Source organism: Chrysemys picta, chromosome 7 (genome assembly GCF_011386835.1).
Source record: "Chrysemys picta bellii isolate R12L10 chromosome 7, ASM1138683v2, whole genome shotgun sequence".
Lineage (NCBI taxonomy): Eukaryota > Metazoa > Chordata > Testudines > Emydidae > Chrysemys > Chrysemys picta.
The window spans coordinates 8,707,020-8,725,658 of NC_088797.1; the positions used below are offsets into that span (position 1 = coordinate 8,707,020).

At 41.8% G+C, this 18,639-nt stretch overlaps 1 protein-coding gene and 1 long non-coding RNA gene across 13 annotated transcripts in view; one reads left to right on the forward strand and one right to left on the reverse strand.

Annotated features, from left to right (window-relative positions):
• FRMD4B (FERM domain containing 4B) overlaps nt 1-18,639 on the reverse strand; it is a 197,186-nt gene that overhangs the window by 45,776 nt on the left and 132,771 nt on the right. For 10 of the 12 annotated variants that reach the window (XM_024100169.3, XM_008179480.4, XM_065550723.1 and 7 more), the window contains 2 exons: nt 15,439-15,495; nt 14,310-14,332 (listed from right to left, as the gene is read on the reverse strand). In XM_024100169.3, the coding sequence (XP_023955937.1) occupies nt 14,310-14,332; nt 15,439-15,495 (80 nt within the window). Of the gene's footprint in view, nt 1-14,309; nt 14,333-15,438; nt 17,247-18,639 lie in introns of those variants that run through there. The other 2 variants (XM_065550725.1, XM_065550726.1) reach the window with 2 other exon arrangements.
• Nucleotides 3,798-17,360, forward strand: LOC135972527 (uncharacterized). Its single transcript, XR_010589011.1, has 3 exons — nt 3,798-3,925; nt 5,065-5,148; nt 17,242-17,360. It is a non-coding gene; the product is annotated as an uncharacterized LOC135972527 (long non-coding RNA).

Consider the following 18,639-nt stretch of genomic DNA (forward strand, 5'->3'; position numbering starts at 1 on the left):
TGAAGGAGAACGCTGTGCATTATTATTTACAAAAGGTAGACAGACACCAGGCACAATTCTGATCTAAAGAATGTAACTCTATTGACTTCAATGGAGCTATTCCCAATTCACGCCAGTGTTGATGAGTGGAGACTGGAGAATCAGGCTCAGTGAGCGGAATGTCTGTCTTATCACTGGAATGCGTCTGGAACAGATGTGTTTTCTTAAGTATTTGAAGGAGGAAAGGAAGGTGGGGTCTCAGCGTGCATTCATTGGGACGCTGTTCCAGGCATAAAGGGCAGTATGTAAGCAGGTGTGAGAGGAGGCAGCAAAAATTATTAGGGTGGAGGATACGGGGTGAAAGGGGTGTAGATGGAGATAAGGGGGGAGCTACAGAAACAGGTGGCGCAAGGGAGAGCTTTTGACAATGAGATTAGGAAGCTTGAATTTAGTACAAAAGACCTCAAACAAAACAGGCGAGTGCAATCCAGTGGAGAGACTCGAGCAGAGGGCGAATAGAGCAGCTGGATCTTGGAGCAGCATTCTAAGATACATTCATTTGATTGGTCCTCTTAGTGCCAAATAGCACATATTTGCATTATTTCCCTAATCTCTCAGTAAGGTACAGTACAGTACTTCAGAGCACTCAGGAAGTTTTTCTAGTCAAAAGGCCCAAATCCTGAAAGGGGCTGATCAAGTGATTTACTTCAATGGGAATCGGCGGTTCTCAGGGCGTTCCAGAATTAGGCCCTCATTCCTTTAGCCAGTGGGGAATTTCCCTGTGGAAAGGTTACAGGGTTTGGCTCCTCAAACACCGGATAAGTACATGCCATGGTTAAAGGCATTGGAAAGAGCACCTGTCAAATGGCTTTTGAACCCTACAACGTGGAAGGAAGATAACATACAGCTGAAACCCACTGACTGTGTGTATCAACCTAATATCCGCTGGGAGACTAACTTTTAAAACGTATTATAGATAGAGATAGGCTTGTAACGAAAGCACAGGATCCCCACTGACTCTTTCCATTCAAGGGGAGTTGGATCAGAGCCACAGAGTCAGGAGACCTGGATTTCAGCTCTGCGACACAGTTCTCAACCAGGCAAGTTACATATGATCTCTACTCCCGAGTGTCTCTTTCTGAAAGAAAATGGAGATACTGCTAACCAACCTCACAGGGGTGTTGGAGGCCTTATTCATTAATGTTTGGGAAGTGCTCAAAGGCCCTCAGATGGAGTGTGCTATTATGTTATGATAGTTCACTGCATTAGTGCATCTCTCTCAGCTAGGTACCGAAGTACACATATATGGCCCTTGTTACCATATGTCTGAGCATCCCTCACCCTTTAATTTTGTATTTATCTTCACCACACCCTTACAAGGTAGGGAAGTGCTATTATACCAATTTTACAGGTTGGGCGCAGAGAGGCTTAGCGATTTGCTCAAGATCACACCGGAAGTCTGTATTGGAGTCGGGACTTGAACTAGGTGTCCAATCCTAGGCCATGGCCTTAACCTCTTGGCCGTCCTTCTCCAGCTCCAATATTGAGAGTTGAGTATTTTGAACATAAGGACCCTTAGACTTTGAACAAAACTTCCACCATTGCCAATGGGTATCCCATGGGCAGAACTCGAGCAGAACACGGTTAACTTGTAAAAGTACCTGCGTGTGCATTTGTTAATATTTCCCCATAAGACCAGGCAGGAAGCAAATCTGTTTCAATTTACCAAAGGATTTGCTCTTGAACAAGTGAAGATTATTCACAGTTGACATGATGATCAAAGGATCCCAAACCCTCCCCCAAAACGACAGACTGTTATTGCTAACATTCACGAGTTCTGTCTGTTCATACAAAAGTCAGATCAGCCAAATTAGTCGTGGTTCTTTTGTAGGTCTGAATACAGCAGCAAAGTTTAAAGCTTGTTATCACAGTCCTCTGTGCTGGTACAAAGATACTTTAAAATATAAAAAAAGGTATCAAAATAATGATAAAAAGGACTGACAAATCTACAACGGCAAAACAGTGTAGGCTGAAGTGCTGTTGTTATTCTGTTCATTCCCACCGTGCCTAGGCAGGGCAATACAGGCAATGAAATTGAGACCCTTAGAGCGGGGAGTGAGAAAATTAGGGAGCTAAAGGGAAGGAAATTCTAAGGTTGCCACTTCAAGCCAGACTCTGCTCTCAGTTATCTGGTGTAAATCTGGAGAAAGTTCACTTAAGTCAGTGGAGTTTTTCCAGATATTCACCAGTGTAATCAAGAACAGATTGCAGCTCGGAGTTACTGGAACATAATTTTACACGGCGTAGGGGCAAACCCTCATCTTAATACCCAGTCTGCATGATGGGAAGATGCACTTGGGCCAGTGGTGAAGGAATCCTTTCCTTGAGGCAGGGTAGTCTTGTCCTGGCTGCTACTCCAGTCCTAAGACTGTATAGCTCCATGGGGGAGAGGACTGCATGACCTCTGGACCCTCTGGTACCACACTCACCCGTCTCTGGTGCACCTTGCCCAATGAGCTCTGCACCAAGGAGAACACAGGCACAGCCCTCCCGAAATCCTGCCTACCCTACTGGGCCAGTTATGCAGCACCAGGGACAGGATTTGCCCCACTGATTCACAGGTGTATTTAAAAACCACAAAAAGACCCCATTTGTGGGATAATGGATGAATGTGGCAGAATAAAACAGCCCTTTTGCACCCATTGCAGTGTATGTTGCTAATATCACCTGTACAGTTAGATTTCTTAAAAATGCATGTTAATCTTAGATCACGCTGTGCATCATTAGACCACATGAGATCATGTTATTAAATAACTTTGAAAATACCTTATATCTACCCCCTCCCCTATGCAATATCTTGGTTACAGCATTTATACCTGACTCACCAAGGGTATGTCTACACCGCAGTAAAACACCCGCGGGTGGCCTGTATCAGATGACTCGGGCTGTGAGGCTACACAATTGCAATGGGGTTCTGGATGGAGCCTGGGTCCTAGGACCATCCCCCCTTGCGGGATCCCAGAACCCAGGCTCCAGCTATGGTGTCTACACTGCAATTTTATAGCCCCAAAGTCTGAGGCAGCTGACACAGGTCAGCCGCGGGGGTTTTATTGCATTATCGACTGTTGCATGGACCGTCCAAACGGATAACTACAAAAATACGTATTTACTCCATAGACTGTACGAAGCCTTGACACAGATCGTTAGACGAAGAAGCGGGGAAAATGTTAAAACGGCACTAGCAATCTGACATCTGATCATTTCCAAAGGAGAACAGCGTCTTCCTTCAACTCCCCTTGTTGAGTTCTGTAGTTTTTACATCAAATCTTCCTATTTGAAAATGCATTTTCTCTCCCCTGTTGGTGACTGAAAGACCCGCACAAACAGAAAAAACTGGCAGATGTCCTACAGCTGCAAATCCTTACACAGACACACAACTTTTCGTGCATGAGCAATCTCTTAGCACGGGGGGCCTATCAGGGGAAACAGTGAAAGTGACTATGCACTAAGTGCTGTCAAACATGTAAACAAATTGAAAAAAAAAACAAAAATTTTCTCTCTCAACTTTCAGTTTGAATCCTCTAAGGGGTTACCTATAGTAGTATATAAACAAAAGTTCCAGCCAGAAATAGGCTTTTATCTCCACTGTGGTGACAAATGCTGAAGTGTAGCAGGGTCAGTGTGCAATGCGATAATGAATGCTCATTGGTTAGGCTGTGGGAGCCAAAATTATTCCTGGATGTAACTAAGTCAATGGAGAGACACTAGGGGTAAATTTGACCTCACATGCTCAGTTCAAACTGATAGCTAACTTTATCACATGGAAGCCCTTTGCAGTCCATATTTTACAACCTAACCACCTAGTTCTGGAGGCTCTTCTTTCATTCTGCCTACAGTACAGACGCGGATTTACTCAAGAACACACCTTTATTGTAACTTGAAAGAGGTAAGAGGAAACCAGTCTAAATTCTGCTCTCGGTGTAAATCTTCAAGGAAACATGCTATTCAAGAGTGTAACCCAACTTGCTGGTTTTAACAGGTAGCCCTTTATGGTTTGGATCATTTGTGTCTCTCTCCCCTCTCAAACCAAGAAAGGTCAGAAGAGAAATTCAAGATAACAGAACTAAGAGGCTTGGAGTTTTCAGATCTGGATCAGCAATTTTCTTGGCCTTTTCATCTGACTTCAGTATAATGACCTTCCAGTAGGGCTGGTTGAAAATTTTCCATCTAAACTATTGTTTTTAACAGAACTTTTGATTTTTTTTTTTCAAAAATGTGTCTGCTTTCCATAGACAATTTCAAATTTTGGTTGAAAAACGTAATGTTTGAAAAGTTTTCAATTCCGAAATTCTGACAAGGTGTCTCATGGGAATTGTAGTTCAATCGCCTCATTTCCCCAGGCTCCTCTTTGGCCAGGCTTCCCAGCAGGACTACATCTCCCTTGATACACTGCGTGGCTCAGACAGCAAGAAGTAAGTTTCTGTAGTACTCCTCTCCCTCGCCTCCACTCCCATTTTCTGAGCCGTTCTAACATCAAGACATGCTACAAAGCCTATCTGCTATATTTACCCAGAGAGAAGGGCAACTGCGAAAGGAGGGTCTTAGCTCTGTATGCTGGAGAGGTATTATGACACTGTCAGTAGATTAAATTTATTGAATGTGTTTTTATTTAAATTGTAAGGCATGTTGCTTATTTTGCCAGGCGCATCATATTAAATGAACTAAATGAAAAAATAAATAAAATAATATGGCCTGATCTTGCAAAGCTTGATTCGTGTTAGTTGTCCCATCCATTTCAAGTAAGCATTTCCAAAACTATGCCCATATTTCCATTGAGAAAAGTGTAGCTTACTTTGATCAAGAGAATTAATGGATTAGAAACAAAGGTCAAATGAGGTGTCTGAAGAAAAAGTTTATGTAAAGAGTTACTGTTGACAGGCAAAATACACAGTGATTCACCTGGCAAACAAGGAGAAATACAGTCATATGAGCAATGCCAGAGTGTCAAGATTGATTTACGAGCTACCTGTATGCTACCTACAGTGCATTGACAATGGAATATTTTATTTTAATATTATTGCATAGACATAAGAACGGACATACTGGGTCAGACCAAAGGTCCATCTAGCCCAGTATCCTGTCTTCCGACAGTGGGAAGGAACAGAACAGGTAATGATCAAGTGATCCTTATTTAGATGTGTATTTATCAACCTGTATTTTTAATTATCATTTTTCATTGGTGTCTGTGAAATGTGCTAGACTGGCATGTCTGGAGATTGAAGCCCTCTACTAGGCCACCTGCCCTGCCACATCATCCACCAACATGCCCCAACCTCATTCCGGAGGGGACTTCTGTAGGGCTTAGAGAGAAGTTCACTCTCCATGCTCATCCAATCCCTGGCCTCTTTGCGGAGACTGACAAGCATGTCTGCTCATTACTGGGATTATGTGATGAGGACACGTGACTGCTCGGACCTGGAGAACTAACATATTTCACAGCCGACAGACAGTTATGACTTTTGCCGTTACAACCTGGGTTGGACTTCAGCTAGGAAGCTAGACAGAAAAGGCTTTGTATGCCATGACCAATCCTTCAGGATGCACTGTTTTTAAAGTGAGGTCAGTCATAGGATGAGAAATATGGCAAACAGGTGCTATTCTACAAGACAAACAGCTCTGAACATCTGTAAAGCAGCCACTTGTTCCAACTTTTTGATAAAACATTCCTTTCTTGTAAACAATCTTCCAGTCTGTCCATAAAACAATAAGCTTTTCAAGTAAAAGTTGACCAAAGGTCTCATATGGTTGTTCTTTCACTCTTAATGTGGCGCACGTTGTGAACACTAGCTTATTATAGCTAAAACCAAAGTATTTAATTTATTCGTTTGTGAAATTTGGTTCCGGTGCTCCCAAAATTACAATTATGCTACAATTGCAGTCTGCAAGGGTATCTTTTAAACAAACTATTTCCTTTCACAAACTGTGTTCATCACCCATGTAAAGATAAACCCCAGTCTCGCATATATGTCAGCTATCAGGAATTCATTACATTGTCTGTGTTATGTTATGCCAGTCGGTAGTTATCTTTGCAGCCCACAGGCTAGAATGGAAATCCAATGTGTCAGCTATTTAAAGAAAATGGAAGCCCTCCTCCAGCAATTTAATTAACTTTCAGGCAGCCTGGGTTTGGCCTGGGTTTCAGATCTGAAATTACTGTGGAAAATATGATCTGAGATTATCTGCCAGAAAGTAAACTTTTAAAAAGGTAACTTTCCTGACACTGCACACAGTGCTTAATCTGATTTTAATCAACTTTTTCTTGCTGCTAGAAGCACAAGATTTAGGACTGTCAATCTTCATTTCAATTGTGCTCTGTCTGTTTCAGTCATGCCCCAGAAGCTATACAAACCTGAAGAGAATGGAACTCACAACTATCACGGATAGAAAATATATTCTCTTAAAAAAAAAAGGATTATGCCATAAAGACTAAAGAAAACAAATAGTCGGATTGTACCACACTACAGTATGTATATAAGGAGGTGGATAATCAGGTCTCTCTATATATTACAAAGACTTTAATGCAGCATTAATAAAACATAGTTTCATACAATATCTGATTGGTGAATATACTTATATTCTATAGGAGTTAACTGGGGAAAGATAATTTGCTAAATTTCCAGAGCAGCATCATGCTATATATTGCAAATTTACACTATGAATAATTACCAGAAGACCCAATCTATTAATTCATTACCCCTCGAAACAACATTAACTTTATACAAATCAAGTTAAAAGTGGAGTCCCAAAAATGAATACAACACAAATATTTTTCTAACCATTAACTGTGCCTGAAGCTGCAACGTGAATCTAACATATACTACATACAAAAAGATCTTATTGGAATTTATAGGTTCAAGTCTTTCTCAACTGAGGATTGTAGCTTTTTCTGTTTCATCAAAAACATGGTAGTGCATTAAAGAATTAATGTGTTATTGGTGGGATTTTTTGGGGGGAAGGGGTTGAGAGGAGATTTGACGGGTTATAGGACTTAAGTTCAAGGATGCAATTAATTACAATGCACAGGGCACTGCTGAAAAGTGAATACAAGCAAAACATAATCTCTCTCTTTTCTTTGAACAAAACTGACCAAATTATCATTACTGGAAAACATAGGGCCAAAGATCTGCAACAACCTAAAACAAACTCAGCTGTGACTCAATGGCACAACAGTAAAGCTATATCAAAGGTCAAGTGTCTGGCCATATCAAGCGTAACAACGTCACATTAAATACATGGATTTGCCATTCAGTGCGCATTGCTATGACACATTCTTACACATCTCCTGATAAACACATATAGTATAATTATGCTGGCCGGGATCACAAATTTAGTAAACAGGAAAAGGAACTGGACTGCTCGTGATTGATAACAAAATGGCGAGCTGCATCATTTGCACTGTGTTGCCACCTCTGCTAATAACACTGGTCTACAATTTTTGAGAAGTCGTCTGCTTCAGAGATAAAATGTGCTATTTATTATGTATTTTGATGTGCTGAATTCAAATATGACAATTAAAACAACTGATTGGCTACTGTTTCTAAGATATTTAAGTTTTTACATTTTATGTCTACGTATATTGTGTAGATAGTAGAGTTTTAATCATAAATTGTAAACCTAGGTCTTTGCATGTGTTTACGGTTGCTTTACATGATAATATTTCACCTGTCCTGTTTATGTAACACTTTAAAAATCAGCAAAAGGGTTATATAAATAAAATTTATTATGAAACAAAAGGCAAAAAACTATTATGTACATAGTTCAGTCCTATTCAGTGTCTACTCGGCGCTTCTTGGCTTGTCTCTTGTATTCATTAAATGGAGCATCTCTTGTCACTGTCCAGCAATAGTCTGCAAGCATTGATGGGCTCCATTTGCCCTGATAGCGTTTCTCCATTGTTGCTATGTCCTGGTGAAATCGCTCGCCGTGCTTGTCGCTCACTGCTCCGCAGTTCGGTGGAAAAAAATCTAGATGAGAGTGCAAAAAATACATCTTTAGTGACATGTTGCAACCAAGGCTTTTGTATGCCTTGAGGAGGTTTTCCACCAACAACCTGTAGTTGTCTGCCTTGTTGTTTCCAAGAAAATTTATTGCCATTAACTGGAAGGCTTTCCATGCCGTCTTTTCCTTGCCACGCAGTGCATGGTCAAATGCATCATCTTGAAGAAGTTCACGAATCTGAGGACCAACAAAGCCACCTTCCTTTATCTTAGCTTCACTTAACCTTGGAAATTTTCCACGGAGGTACTTGAAAGCTGCTTGTGTTTTCTCAATGGCCTTGACAAAGTTCTTCATCAGACCCAGCTTGATGTGTAAGGGTGGGAACAAAATCTTCCTTGATTCAACAAGTGGTGGATGCTGAACACTTTTCCTCCCAGGCTCCAATGACTGTCGGAGTGGCCAATCTTTCTTGATGTAGTGGGAATCTCTTGCACGACTGTCCCATTCGCAGAGAAAACAGCAGTACTTTGTGTATCCAGTCTGCAGACCAAGCAAGAGAGCAACAACCTTCAAATCACCACAAAGCTGCCACTGATGTTGGTCATAGTTTATGCACCTCAAAAGTTGTTTCATGTTGTCATAGGTTTCCTTCATATGGACTGCATGACCAACTGGAATTGATGGCAAAACATTGCCATTATGCAGTAAAACAGCTTTAAGACTCGTCTTCGATGAATCAATGAACAGTCTCCACTCATCTGGATCGTGAACGATGTTGAGGGCTGCCATCACACCATCGATGTTGTTGCAGGCTACAAGATCACCTTCCATGAAGAAGAATGGGACAAGATCCTTTTGACGGTCACGGAACATGGAAACCCTAACATCACCTGTCAGGAGATACCACTGCTGTAGTCTGGAGCCCAACAGCTCTGCCTTACTCTTGGGTAGTTCCAAATCCCTGACAAGGTCATTCAGTTCACCTTGTGTTATGAGGTGTGGTTCAGAGGAGGAGGATGGGAGAAAACGTGGGTCCTGTGACGTTGATGGTTCAGGACCAGAAATTTCATCCACTTCCTCTTCCTCGTCTGACTCAAGTGAGAATGATTCTGATGCATCAGGAACCGGCAGTCCTTCTCCGTGGGGTACTGGGCGTATAGCTGATGGAATGTTTAGATAATGCACAGTCCACTTTTTCTTCTTTGACACACCTTTCCCAACTGGAGGCACCATGCAGAAGTAACAATTGCTGGTATGATCTGTTGGCTCTCTCCAAATCATTGGCACTGCTAAAGGCATAGATTTCCTTTTCCTGTTCAACCACTGGCGAAGATTTGTTGCACAAGTGTTGCAGCATATGTGTGGGGCCCACCTCTTGTCCTGATCTCCAATTTTGCAGCCAAAATAAAGGTGATAGGCTTTCTTAACCATAGTGGTTATACTGCGCTTTTGTGATGCAAAAGTCACTTCACCACAAACATAGCAGAAGTTATCTGCACTGTTCACACAAGTACGAGGCATCTCTGCTCACTTTGGCTAAACAGAAATGTGTCCCTTTGCAAAATCAAACACTGACAAATAAGAGAGCACGACACTGTATGATTTCTAGAGCTGATATAGGGCAATTTGTTCAGCAGAGTGATGTAAGTTCATTATGATTGCATCATCCATGACTTTTAGTTATAACATGATGCAATTCATATCATGTATGACGCAATACCTGCTTCAGATTGCATCATTCATTGTTTTGCCTAAAAAGCAAGTACTGTCCAAACCCAGTCACAGATTTATTCATAGATCCAGTCAAAAATGTATTTTAGTCATTTCTGGTTTAAATTGAGATCCCTTCCCTTTATAACTCACTTATCCTCTGCCATTCCCAAATCAAGGGTCGTATATACTGACCCAATAGCATATCTTGAAAACTAGAGCCAATCAACAATTTTAAGCATCATTTTCGTTCTCAGTGACCCAGAATTAGTAAAGTTTGACTACATTTATTTCAGAAGCATTTTGATTGTAGAGCAGTGTAATTGCTCTTGTAGCCAGCAGTAACTTTAGACTACACATTAGAGGCTAATGGTGTCCGAAACACGACTAGCTGTGCTGACACTGACATCCTCCGTACAATAAACATACCGTGGGTGAAATTTTCAAAAGTGACTTAGAAGTGGGGTAGACCTCATCTACTTCAGAAAGATGGATTCCCAATGATATTTTCAGAAAGCCTTTGACAAGGTCCCTCACCAAAGGCTCTTAAACAAAGTAAGCTGTCATGGGATAAGAGGGAAGGTCCTTTTATGGATCGGTAACTGGTTAAAAGATAGAAAACAAAGGATAGGAATAAATGGTTAGTTTTCAGAATGGAGAGAGGTAAATAGTGGTGTCCCCCAGGAATCTGTACTGGGACCAGTTCTATTCAATATATTCATAAATGATCTGGAAAAGGGGTAAACAGTGAAGTGGCAAAATTTGCAGATGATACAAAACTACTCAAGATAGTTAAATCCCAGGCAGACTGCGAAGAAAGGATCTCTCAAAACTGGGTGACAGGGCAACAAAATGGCAGATGAAATTCAATGTTGATAAATGCAAAGTAATGCACATTGGAAAACATAATCCCAACTATACATATCAAATGATGGGGTCTAAATTAGCTGCTACCACTCAAGAAAGAGATCTTGGGAGTCATTGTGGATAGTTCTCTGAAAACATCTGCTCAATGTGCAGCGGCAGTCAAACAAGCGAACAGAATGTTGGGAATCATTTAGAAAGGGATAGAGAATAAGAAAGAAAATATCATATTGTCTCTATATAAATCCATGGTACACCCACATCTTGAATACTGCATGCAGATGTGGTTGCCCCATCTCAAAAAAGATATATTGGAATTGGAAAAGGTTCAGAAAAGGGAAACAAAAGTGATTAGTGGTACGGAACGGCTGCCATATGAGGAAAGATTAATAAAACTGGGAGTTTTCAGCTTGGAAAAGAGACGACTAAGGGGAGAATATGATAGAGGGCTATAAAATCATGACTGGTGTGGAGAAAGTAAATAAGGAAGTGTTATTTACTCCTTCTCATAACACAAGAACTAGGTTTCACCAAATGAAATTAACAGGCAGCAGATTAAAACAAACAAAAGGAAGTACTTTTTCACACAACGCACAGTCAACCTGTGAAACTCCTTGCCAGAGGATGTTGTGAAGGCCAAGACTATAACAGGGTTCAAAAAAGAACTAGATACATTAATGGAGGATAGGTCCATCAATAGCTATTAGCCAGGATGGACAGGGATGGTGTCCCTAGCCTCTGTTTGCCAGAATCTGGGAATGGGCGACAGGGGCTGGATCACTTGGATTACCTGTTCTGTTCATTCCCTCTGGGCTACCTGGCATTGGCCACTGTCGGAAGACAGGATACTGGACTAGATGGACCTTTGGTCTGACCCAGTATGGCCATTCTTATGTTCTTATATGAGATATTAATATGGGATAGCTATTCAAAAATGCCTATGGGCCAGCTTTTTAAGGGTATTTAGGTGCCTAAAAATGCAGACAGGCACATCTGAAAATCCAGTTAGGCCCCCATCTGCAGCTTTAGAAGCTGGCCTCAAGTTCAATTTTCAAAAATGCCTAAGTGGCTACATCCCATTTTCAAAAGTGGCATAGGCACTTAAGAGTCTAAGTTCCATTGACTTTTAAGATTTTCTAAAAATCTAAGTCACTTTTTAAAATGGGACTTAGTCACTTACGCATTTTTGAAAATTTTACCTCCTCCGGAAATTCCTCTTTCTGAGCAAAATAAAGGCCTATCCTAGTCCTAATTCCTCAGGCCAAGATTCTGTTGCCCATATTAGAATTAACCTGAGGAAGACAAAAATCGGAGGCTCTTTATCTTGCAGATGCCAACGGCCATTTTGCTGACATACTGCAAAGTTCGGGGCTTTTCCTTACAGTAGGATTTTCAAGTAAGCAAACACTATGTTCTCTGAAAATAACAGCTTTCAAAAAAAGTGCTCTCCCACTCAGCAGTGGCTACAATTTCTGCAAAATGATTGTTCCCTTCCCTCGGGCCATAACCAACCGTCAGCCCGCATGCAAGACTCCCACTGACTTCAATGGGAGTTCAATGCACAGATCAACATCAGGATATGAGCCATACTTTAAAAACCTTCAAACCTAATAACTCCTTTCCCATCCACAGCTTCAATTCGCAGGTCCAAAAAATTCCTTTTACCACCAGATGTGTGAAAATCAACCAGGCACAGAAGGGATCACATAACACACACTGATGTGTAGCCCATTTTCAGCTCTTTGCAAGCAAATCCCTAGGTGATTCCTGTATGTACTGGAGGTTCATTAAAAATAAAACCCCACATTAAAAAGTTAATTGTCGCAATATCAAGTAAACAAAATCTCATGACAGCCACTGTCCAAACTGATTCAAAATCCAGTTCCAAACTGATGATGAATAACTAATACCTCAGAAACCAGATACTGATAATAGGGAAGATTTCTTAAATACTACTACACTTGCATAAATAATGACACTGTGTCTGGAATGTCTTCTTCCTATCAAAGGAGGGTTTGGCACAGAAGACCTGTTTCATAATATTTTTGTAAGATATGCCAGTAACTGAGCTAGTTTCTTTAACACTGATGACCCAAATACTCACTCTTGAGGTACAGAATCGAATTCCTTCTTTCGGCTATAGTATTCATCTAGAATAGTCTTGAACACACATTTGGTTTTAACTCATAATTTATGACCCATTATGGAACAATTATAGCAGCTGCGCCTTTGCACAAAAAAACACTTCCAGGGTGGGAGTGGCACTGTAAAAAGGAAAGTCTGAAGTAATCATTTTGCATTTCAGTAGCACCTTCCCTGTGATGACCTCAACACATTTTTGCAAACAGGAGTGAGTTAAGTATCAGGGGGTAGCCGTGTTAGTCTGTATCTACAAAAACAACAAGGAGTCTGGTGGCACCTTAAAGACTAACAGATTGATTTGGGCATAAGCTTTCGTGATGCATCCGAAGAAGTGAGGTTTTTACTCACGAAAGCTTATGCCCAAATCAATCTGTTAGTCTTTAAGGTGCCACCAGACTCCTTGTTGTTTTTGTAGGAGTGAGTTAAGCTTCACAGCATCCCTGTGAGGTAGGGAAATATATTATCCCCATTTTTCAGATAGGCAGATGGAGGCACAGTGAGTTTAAGTGACTTGCTGACGGTCAGAACTGCGGACAGAACTCCTGGGCCCAGTCCAGCGTTTTAGCCACATGATCATCTTTTCCTCTCAAGGGCCTGACCTTGAACCAAAACCAGGGGAGTTTTGTGACTGACTTTGATGGAAGAAAGACTAGGCTCTTGAGGAACAGGACTCCAGGTTAGAAGAACCCAAATTTACTTGACAACTATCCCTTTATTACCAAAAGCTGAAGCAAACTATTGCTGGCTTTTGCAATCTGAAGCAAGCTGTTAGTTACTGCAGGCAAGCAGGTAGCTCAGTATATCCTGCATTTACAAAGCATGTCACTTGAAAGCTCTTGTAGCAGAAGTGTAAACAAGCCATCCTTCCGATGTGGAAATTCAGCCAGTAGTAAAACATTAACATGACTAAAGCTGACCTTTTGAATTTCTGTTTGTTCAGTGAGCTGTTTCTAATTGAAGGTCTCTTCCCTCAGCTCCTATCGCTTTTACTTTTTTCCCATAGGCCGGTTATTGCACCCAAGGAACAGGTAGAAAGTGATTTTGTGATTTCAAGGGTAACTGCTGTCTGATTATGCGGCATTAGGGAGCTAAACCCAAGCCACTCCGAGTCTCACACCAGCTACAATACAACTGTCAGGTCAAGTGCATGAAGGGTGAGGCCCCTGCAGGGCAGCTGCAAAAGAAAGCACCGCATTGATCTCCAAAGCAGGCAACTGACAAGCTCCATCTTTCTGTGCATGCATTAGCACTAGGCACAGACAGGGTCGTTAGGAGCTTCACAAACATGGATTCAAGACACAGGACAGTCCTGGTCTCTAATGTGAAATGGTTGGTAGCATTTATTTAGTCCCACCTTCCAGGAACCGCAGATTAGGTGGTGTGATTTGACTTGGATAGTTTGGAACAGAATGTTTGAATCCAGAAGCCATTCACAAAACATTCGCTTCACCACACGAACTCTGGCTTGGCAGTGATTTTACTTTTTCGGTTACTGCACGAGGCTGGATTTTTTTTCTTTCCTGCTGATGGTAGTAAAATGATTGCTTAAAACACAAAACAAACCGAAGAAAGATAGTCATTAAGCACATACATTTTATAAAGAGAAATATTTTTACCTGGAATAGTCGCCTTTAGCTTCCTACAATTGAAAAATAGGGACAAAATTAAAACACGATCTCTTCAAAAGTCTTGAGTATTAACGTTGCTATTCTCAGCATTGTTAATTTTAGCTTTTTGGCTAAATCCTGACTTCAGTTCGAGTCATGCTACCCCAAGGAAGTCACTGGAGTTGCAGGCATATATGTAAGAGAGCAGAATTTGGCCCCTAGCATTTCCGGTTGTAGATTATCCACCTGCACCAGTGCTCACGCTGCTCCCAAAACACTGCCAAATTTCACATTCAAATCCCATGTCACTTACTATTGAGAGATATAAACAGAAAGGCCCATTCTCTCTACTTTAATCAGCTACATCCAACGAAAGGCGAACATTACAAGAAGGTCAGCGGTTGTGATAGGTCGGTGTTCATTCAAGACGAAAACAATCATTCACACAGCCCAGCCAACACAACCCCACCTTGCATTTGTCAATGAAAACTTAGTGAAGCCATTTTTAAGAAAGAAGTTGTGTTCAATCACAGATTGTACCATAAACAGATTGTAAATCTAATGACAAAAAATAACAAGAACATTTGACATAAAATTAATGGTGAGGAAAATATTTATTTTTACCAAAACAGAGAGAAAAACAATTAAGAGTTTTTGGTGGTTTTTTTTAGTCCTCTTGAAGGAAAATTCGTATGAATAGTGTAATAACTTTTAGCTACAGTACTCTATTTCCCTTTCCCCTCCAACATCTCCTGCCATAAAAACAAACACATGTCAATTATTTGTGGCACAGGAGGAACTGACAAACAGGTTAGAAACCTGCTGTAATAATGTTTTCACTCCCCAGCTCACAGAGATCTACAGACCTGACTGAATCACTCTGTTCAATGATCTTGCTTACAGAAAAAGGTTACACTTGATTTCCCACTCTCCAACCTGAATTGTTTGAATAGTAAATTCCCTAACTGGCCGTAATAAAATAGCAGCTCCCCAGTCATTCACAAACAATATGTTTGTAGTGTAGACAGTGCAAAATGTAGCACAAATAAACCACAAATTGCTGCAAACGTGCCTAAATTTCAAAGTTGTGGGTTAGGTTAAAAAGCAACTACACACACACAAGAAAGGATAATCTTACCTGTAAAATCAGGGCTGCTAATCTGAAGATTGTCTCACTTTCTACCTCAATCTGCCCCTGTTTACGTAAAGAGGAAAACATTAACATGCATATCCTGACTCAGCAGTGAAGGGACACAGCCCAGGACTACTGAATCTGGGAGGCTGTCACATTACTCTGTACCTCTAGGTCTCGCTCAATTGCAGACCATACCACTGCCATGAGGGAAGGGGGGAGGGAAGAATTCCCAAGTAAAGTTTTAGTAACTCTGCCATTTGTGGGTTTGATTTTTTTAAGATGAGTTCAAGAAAGTAAATTCTGAAAACAGGATTCAGGGAGAGAAGAGAGGTAGCTGCTATTTGAATGTGTTGGTGGTGTGGAATGAATCACTTCTTTGTCTCTGCAATTTAGTACATTCAGGCCCTACAAGTTTCACCAGACCAGTTGGCTGCACTCAGGTCCCAGATACGATATTTCGCTGTTTGGTGTGTGTCTTTGTCTCTTTCTCTCTCTCCCTAGTGAAGCTTCCAGTCACCACTCAGCTTATCTTGTCATTGCATATTTTCGGCATAAAGCTTTACTGATTGCAACTAACCCTGTCAGAGCAAAGGGGTCCCAATCCTGCACACCTTAAACATAAGGAGACGTTTGAGTGCACAAGGGACGTGGGATTGAGCCAAAGATATGTACGTCTTAAAACATGGCAACTCCTCGGGGCAAGGATCTAGTTTGTTATTTGTTTGTAAAGTACCATGGACCCCCCATGAGGCTGCATAAATATTATTAATAATCATTAGGTAAAACATAACACCATTCAGTCTACACCCACTTTGCCCGATCAGGCCCGTAAGAAGAAAAGACGCAAAGTAATTATTTTACTATGACGTTCAAAACAATTTCTCAGAATCCTTGCCTCCTAGATGTTCCTTCTTCACCCAACTCAAGGGAAAGAGCCACTTGCCTGACTGTTACCCAGCGATGTGCCCTGACAACACCACACCCCCAGTAACATTAGAGATGTACAGTAGGTGGCCAATGCCCAAACACTGCTTTGGCGAATGCATAAACTCTCGTAGATCTTCCTGGCTACAGCCTTGAGTCCAAACTTACGAAGTTGGGCATCCACATGTGAAGAGGCTGGTCCTGGTTCATCAATGGTGAATATTAGTCACTGCTGTAGCACAGGGATAGGCAACCTATGGCACGCGTGCCGAAGGCGGCACGCAAGCTGGTTTTCAGTGGCACTCACACTGCCCGGGTCCTGGCCACTGGTCCAGGGGGCTCTGCATTTCATTTAATTTTAAATGAAGCTTCTTAAACATTTAAAAAACCTTATTTACTTTTCATACAACAATAGTTTAGTTATATATTATAGACTTAGAGAAAGAGACCTTCTAAAAACGTTAAAATGTATTACCGGCACGCAAAATCTTAAATTAAAGTGAATAAATGAAGACTCAGCACACCACTTCTGAAAGGTTGCTGATCCCTGCTGTAGCATATCCAAAGGCCCAGTGAGGACCAGGGCCTGGGTTTGTACAAAACCACACATAAGACGGAGCCCCTCCTCAAAGAGTTTACAAGCCAACACCCTTATCTTGCAAACACCACACTATGGCACATGTGAATGGCCCCATTCTCACCTTTGTCAGGCAGATGCAGAAGTGTTTGCAGGATCACATTCCACACCAGCAGTTAGGCCTGGGGCAACATCAGGCCCCTTACGATGGGCTCCTGGGTTAGGGAAATTATCCCCTAGCCAATTGTATAAAGGACAGAGTGGGGCCAATGATTTTTGAACAGTAAATATTTTCATTTTTACAGGGGAGAATATTGAACATGTGACACCTGCCTCTCGTAACTCAAGTTTCAGCACACTCCGAGCCTACTGGGAATTTCAGGAGTTCTGCGTGGCCGAGGTAAGATGCAGTAATGTGATGCCCCAGAGAATTACAGAGAGCTATCAAGAGTCAAAGTCTGCCTCACACGGCTCGCCAGGTTAATGCAGTTTCCAACACATTCGTTTCCATAGCCAACGATACACAAGGAAGTGATGTGACTAGCATCATGTCTGGCTGCCTTTGACTTCTCTCACCCTACAGATCAGATACCCAATTTTGCAGCTCCATGAACTGGAGTAAGAGATCGAGCAAGAGTTAACTCTACAACCTCTGGGATTGTAATCCAATGCCTTAACCACTCAGCCACCACGGCTCACAGAGAGAGATCCTGAGCCACATTGCTTTACAGTAGCTGAGGTCCACCGAGGCTGAATTCAAAGTGAGCTGGCAAATAATTCACAGTTTTCACAGAAAGGGCATTTGCTGCTGGTGCTGCCAGCAGTACAAGTCATTCCTCTCTCTCCCTTCCCCACTCCCAGCAAGTCTGTCAAGAACATTAGACTACAAGGAATTTTCCCCTTCCAACAAGTGTTGCTACTATGACAGGGAAGTCATCTCTAGGCTGGCCCCAGACTAGGAGCATTCTGTACAGATGTGTTTTATTCACACCAAACAAGAGTCACAAATAACAGAGAAAAACAAGACAAAGCGTTGCGTTGCACCGAAAATACTTTCCTTCACGTCAGGCACATTTAACGTGGATTCCAAAGTAAAAAGCAATGCCTCAGATCTTGAGCTGCCACCCACCAATGGGTGCTCAGCTAGGGTGACCAGACAGCAAATGTGAAAAATCGGGACGGGGGTGGGGGGTAATAGGAGCCTATATAATAAAAAGATCCCAAAATTGGGACTGTCCCTATAAAATCGGGACATCTGGTCACCCTAGCTCAGGATGAGGATGTAAAAGTAGTTTCAAGACCTTTGTGCTCCCCTGACTACATCAGACTCGTCCACTAATGCAATTTAGAGTTGCCAAAGGCCTCAAAAGGGCAATTACGGCAGGGGATCTTGGACTGCAGATGGTCACAACCTCTTTCCCTACGCCAGGCCCTTTGCAGCAGCCCCAGGGCAGGGGGCGTAGGAGCCTTGGTGGTAGGTGTGCCCACAGGAGGCATAGAATCATAGAACTGGAAGGGCCCTCGAGAGGTCATCTAGTCCAGTCCCCTGCACTCAAGGCAGGACTAAGTATTATCTAGACCTCCCCTGACAGGTGTTTGTCTAACCTGCTCTTAAAAATCCCCAATGATGGAGATTCCACAACCTCCCTAGGCAATTTATTCCAGTGCTTAACCAACCTGACAGTTAGGAAGTTTTCCCTAAT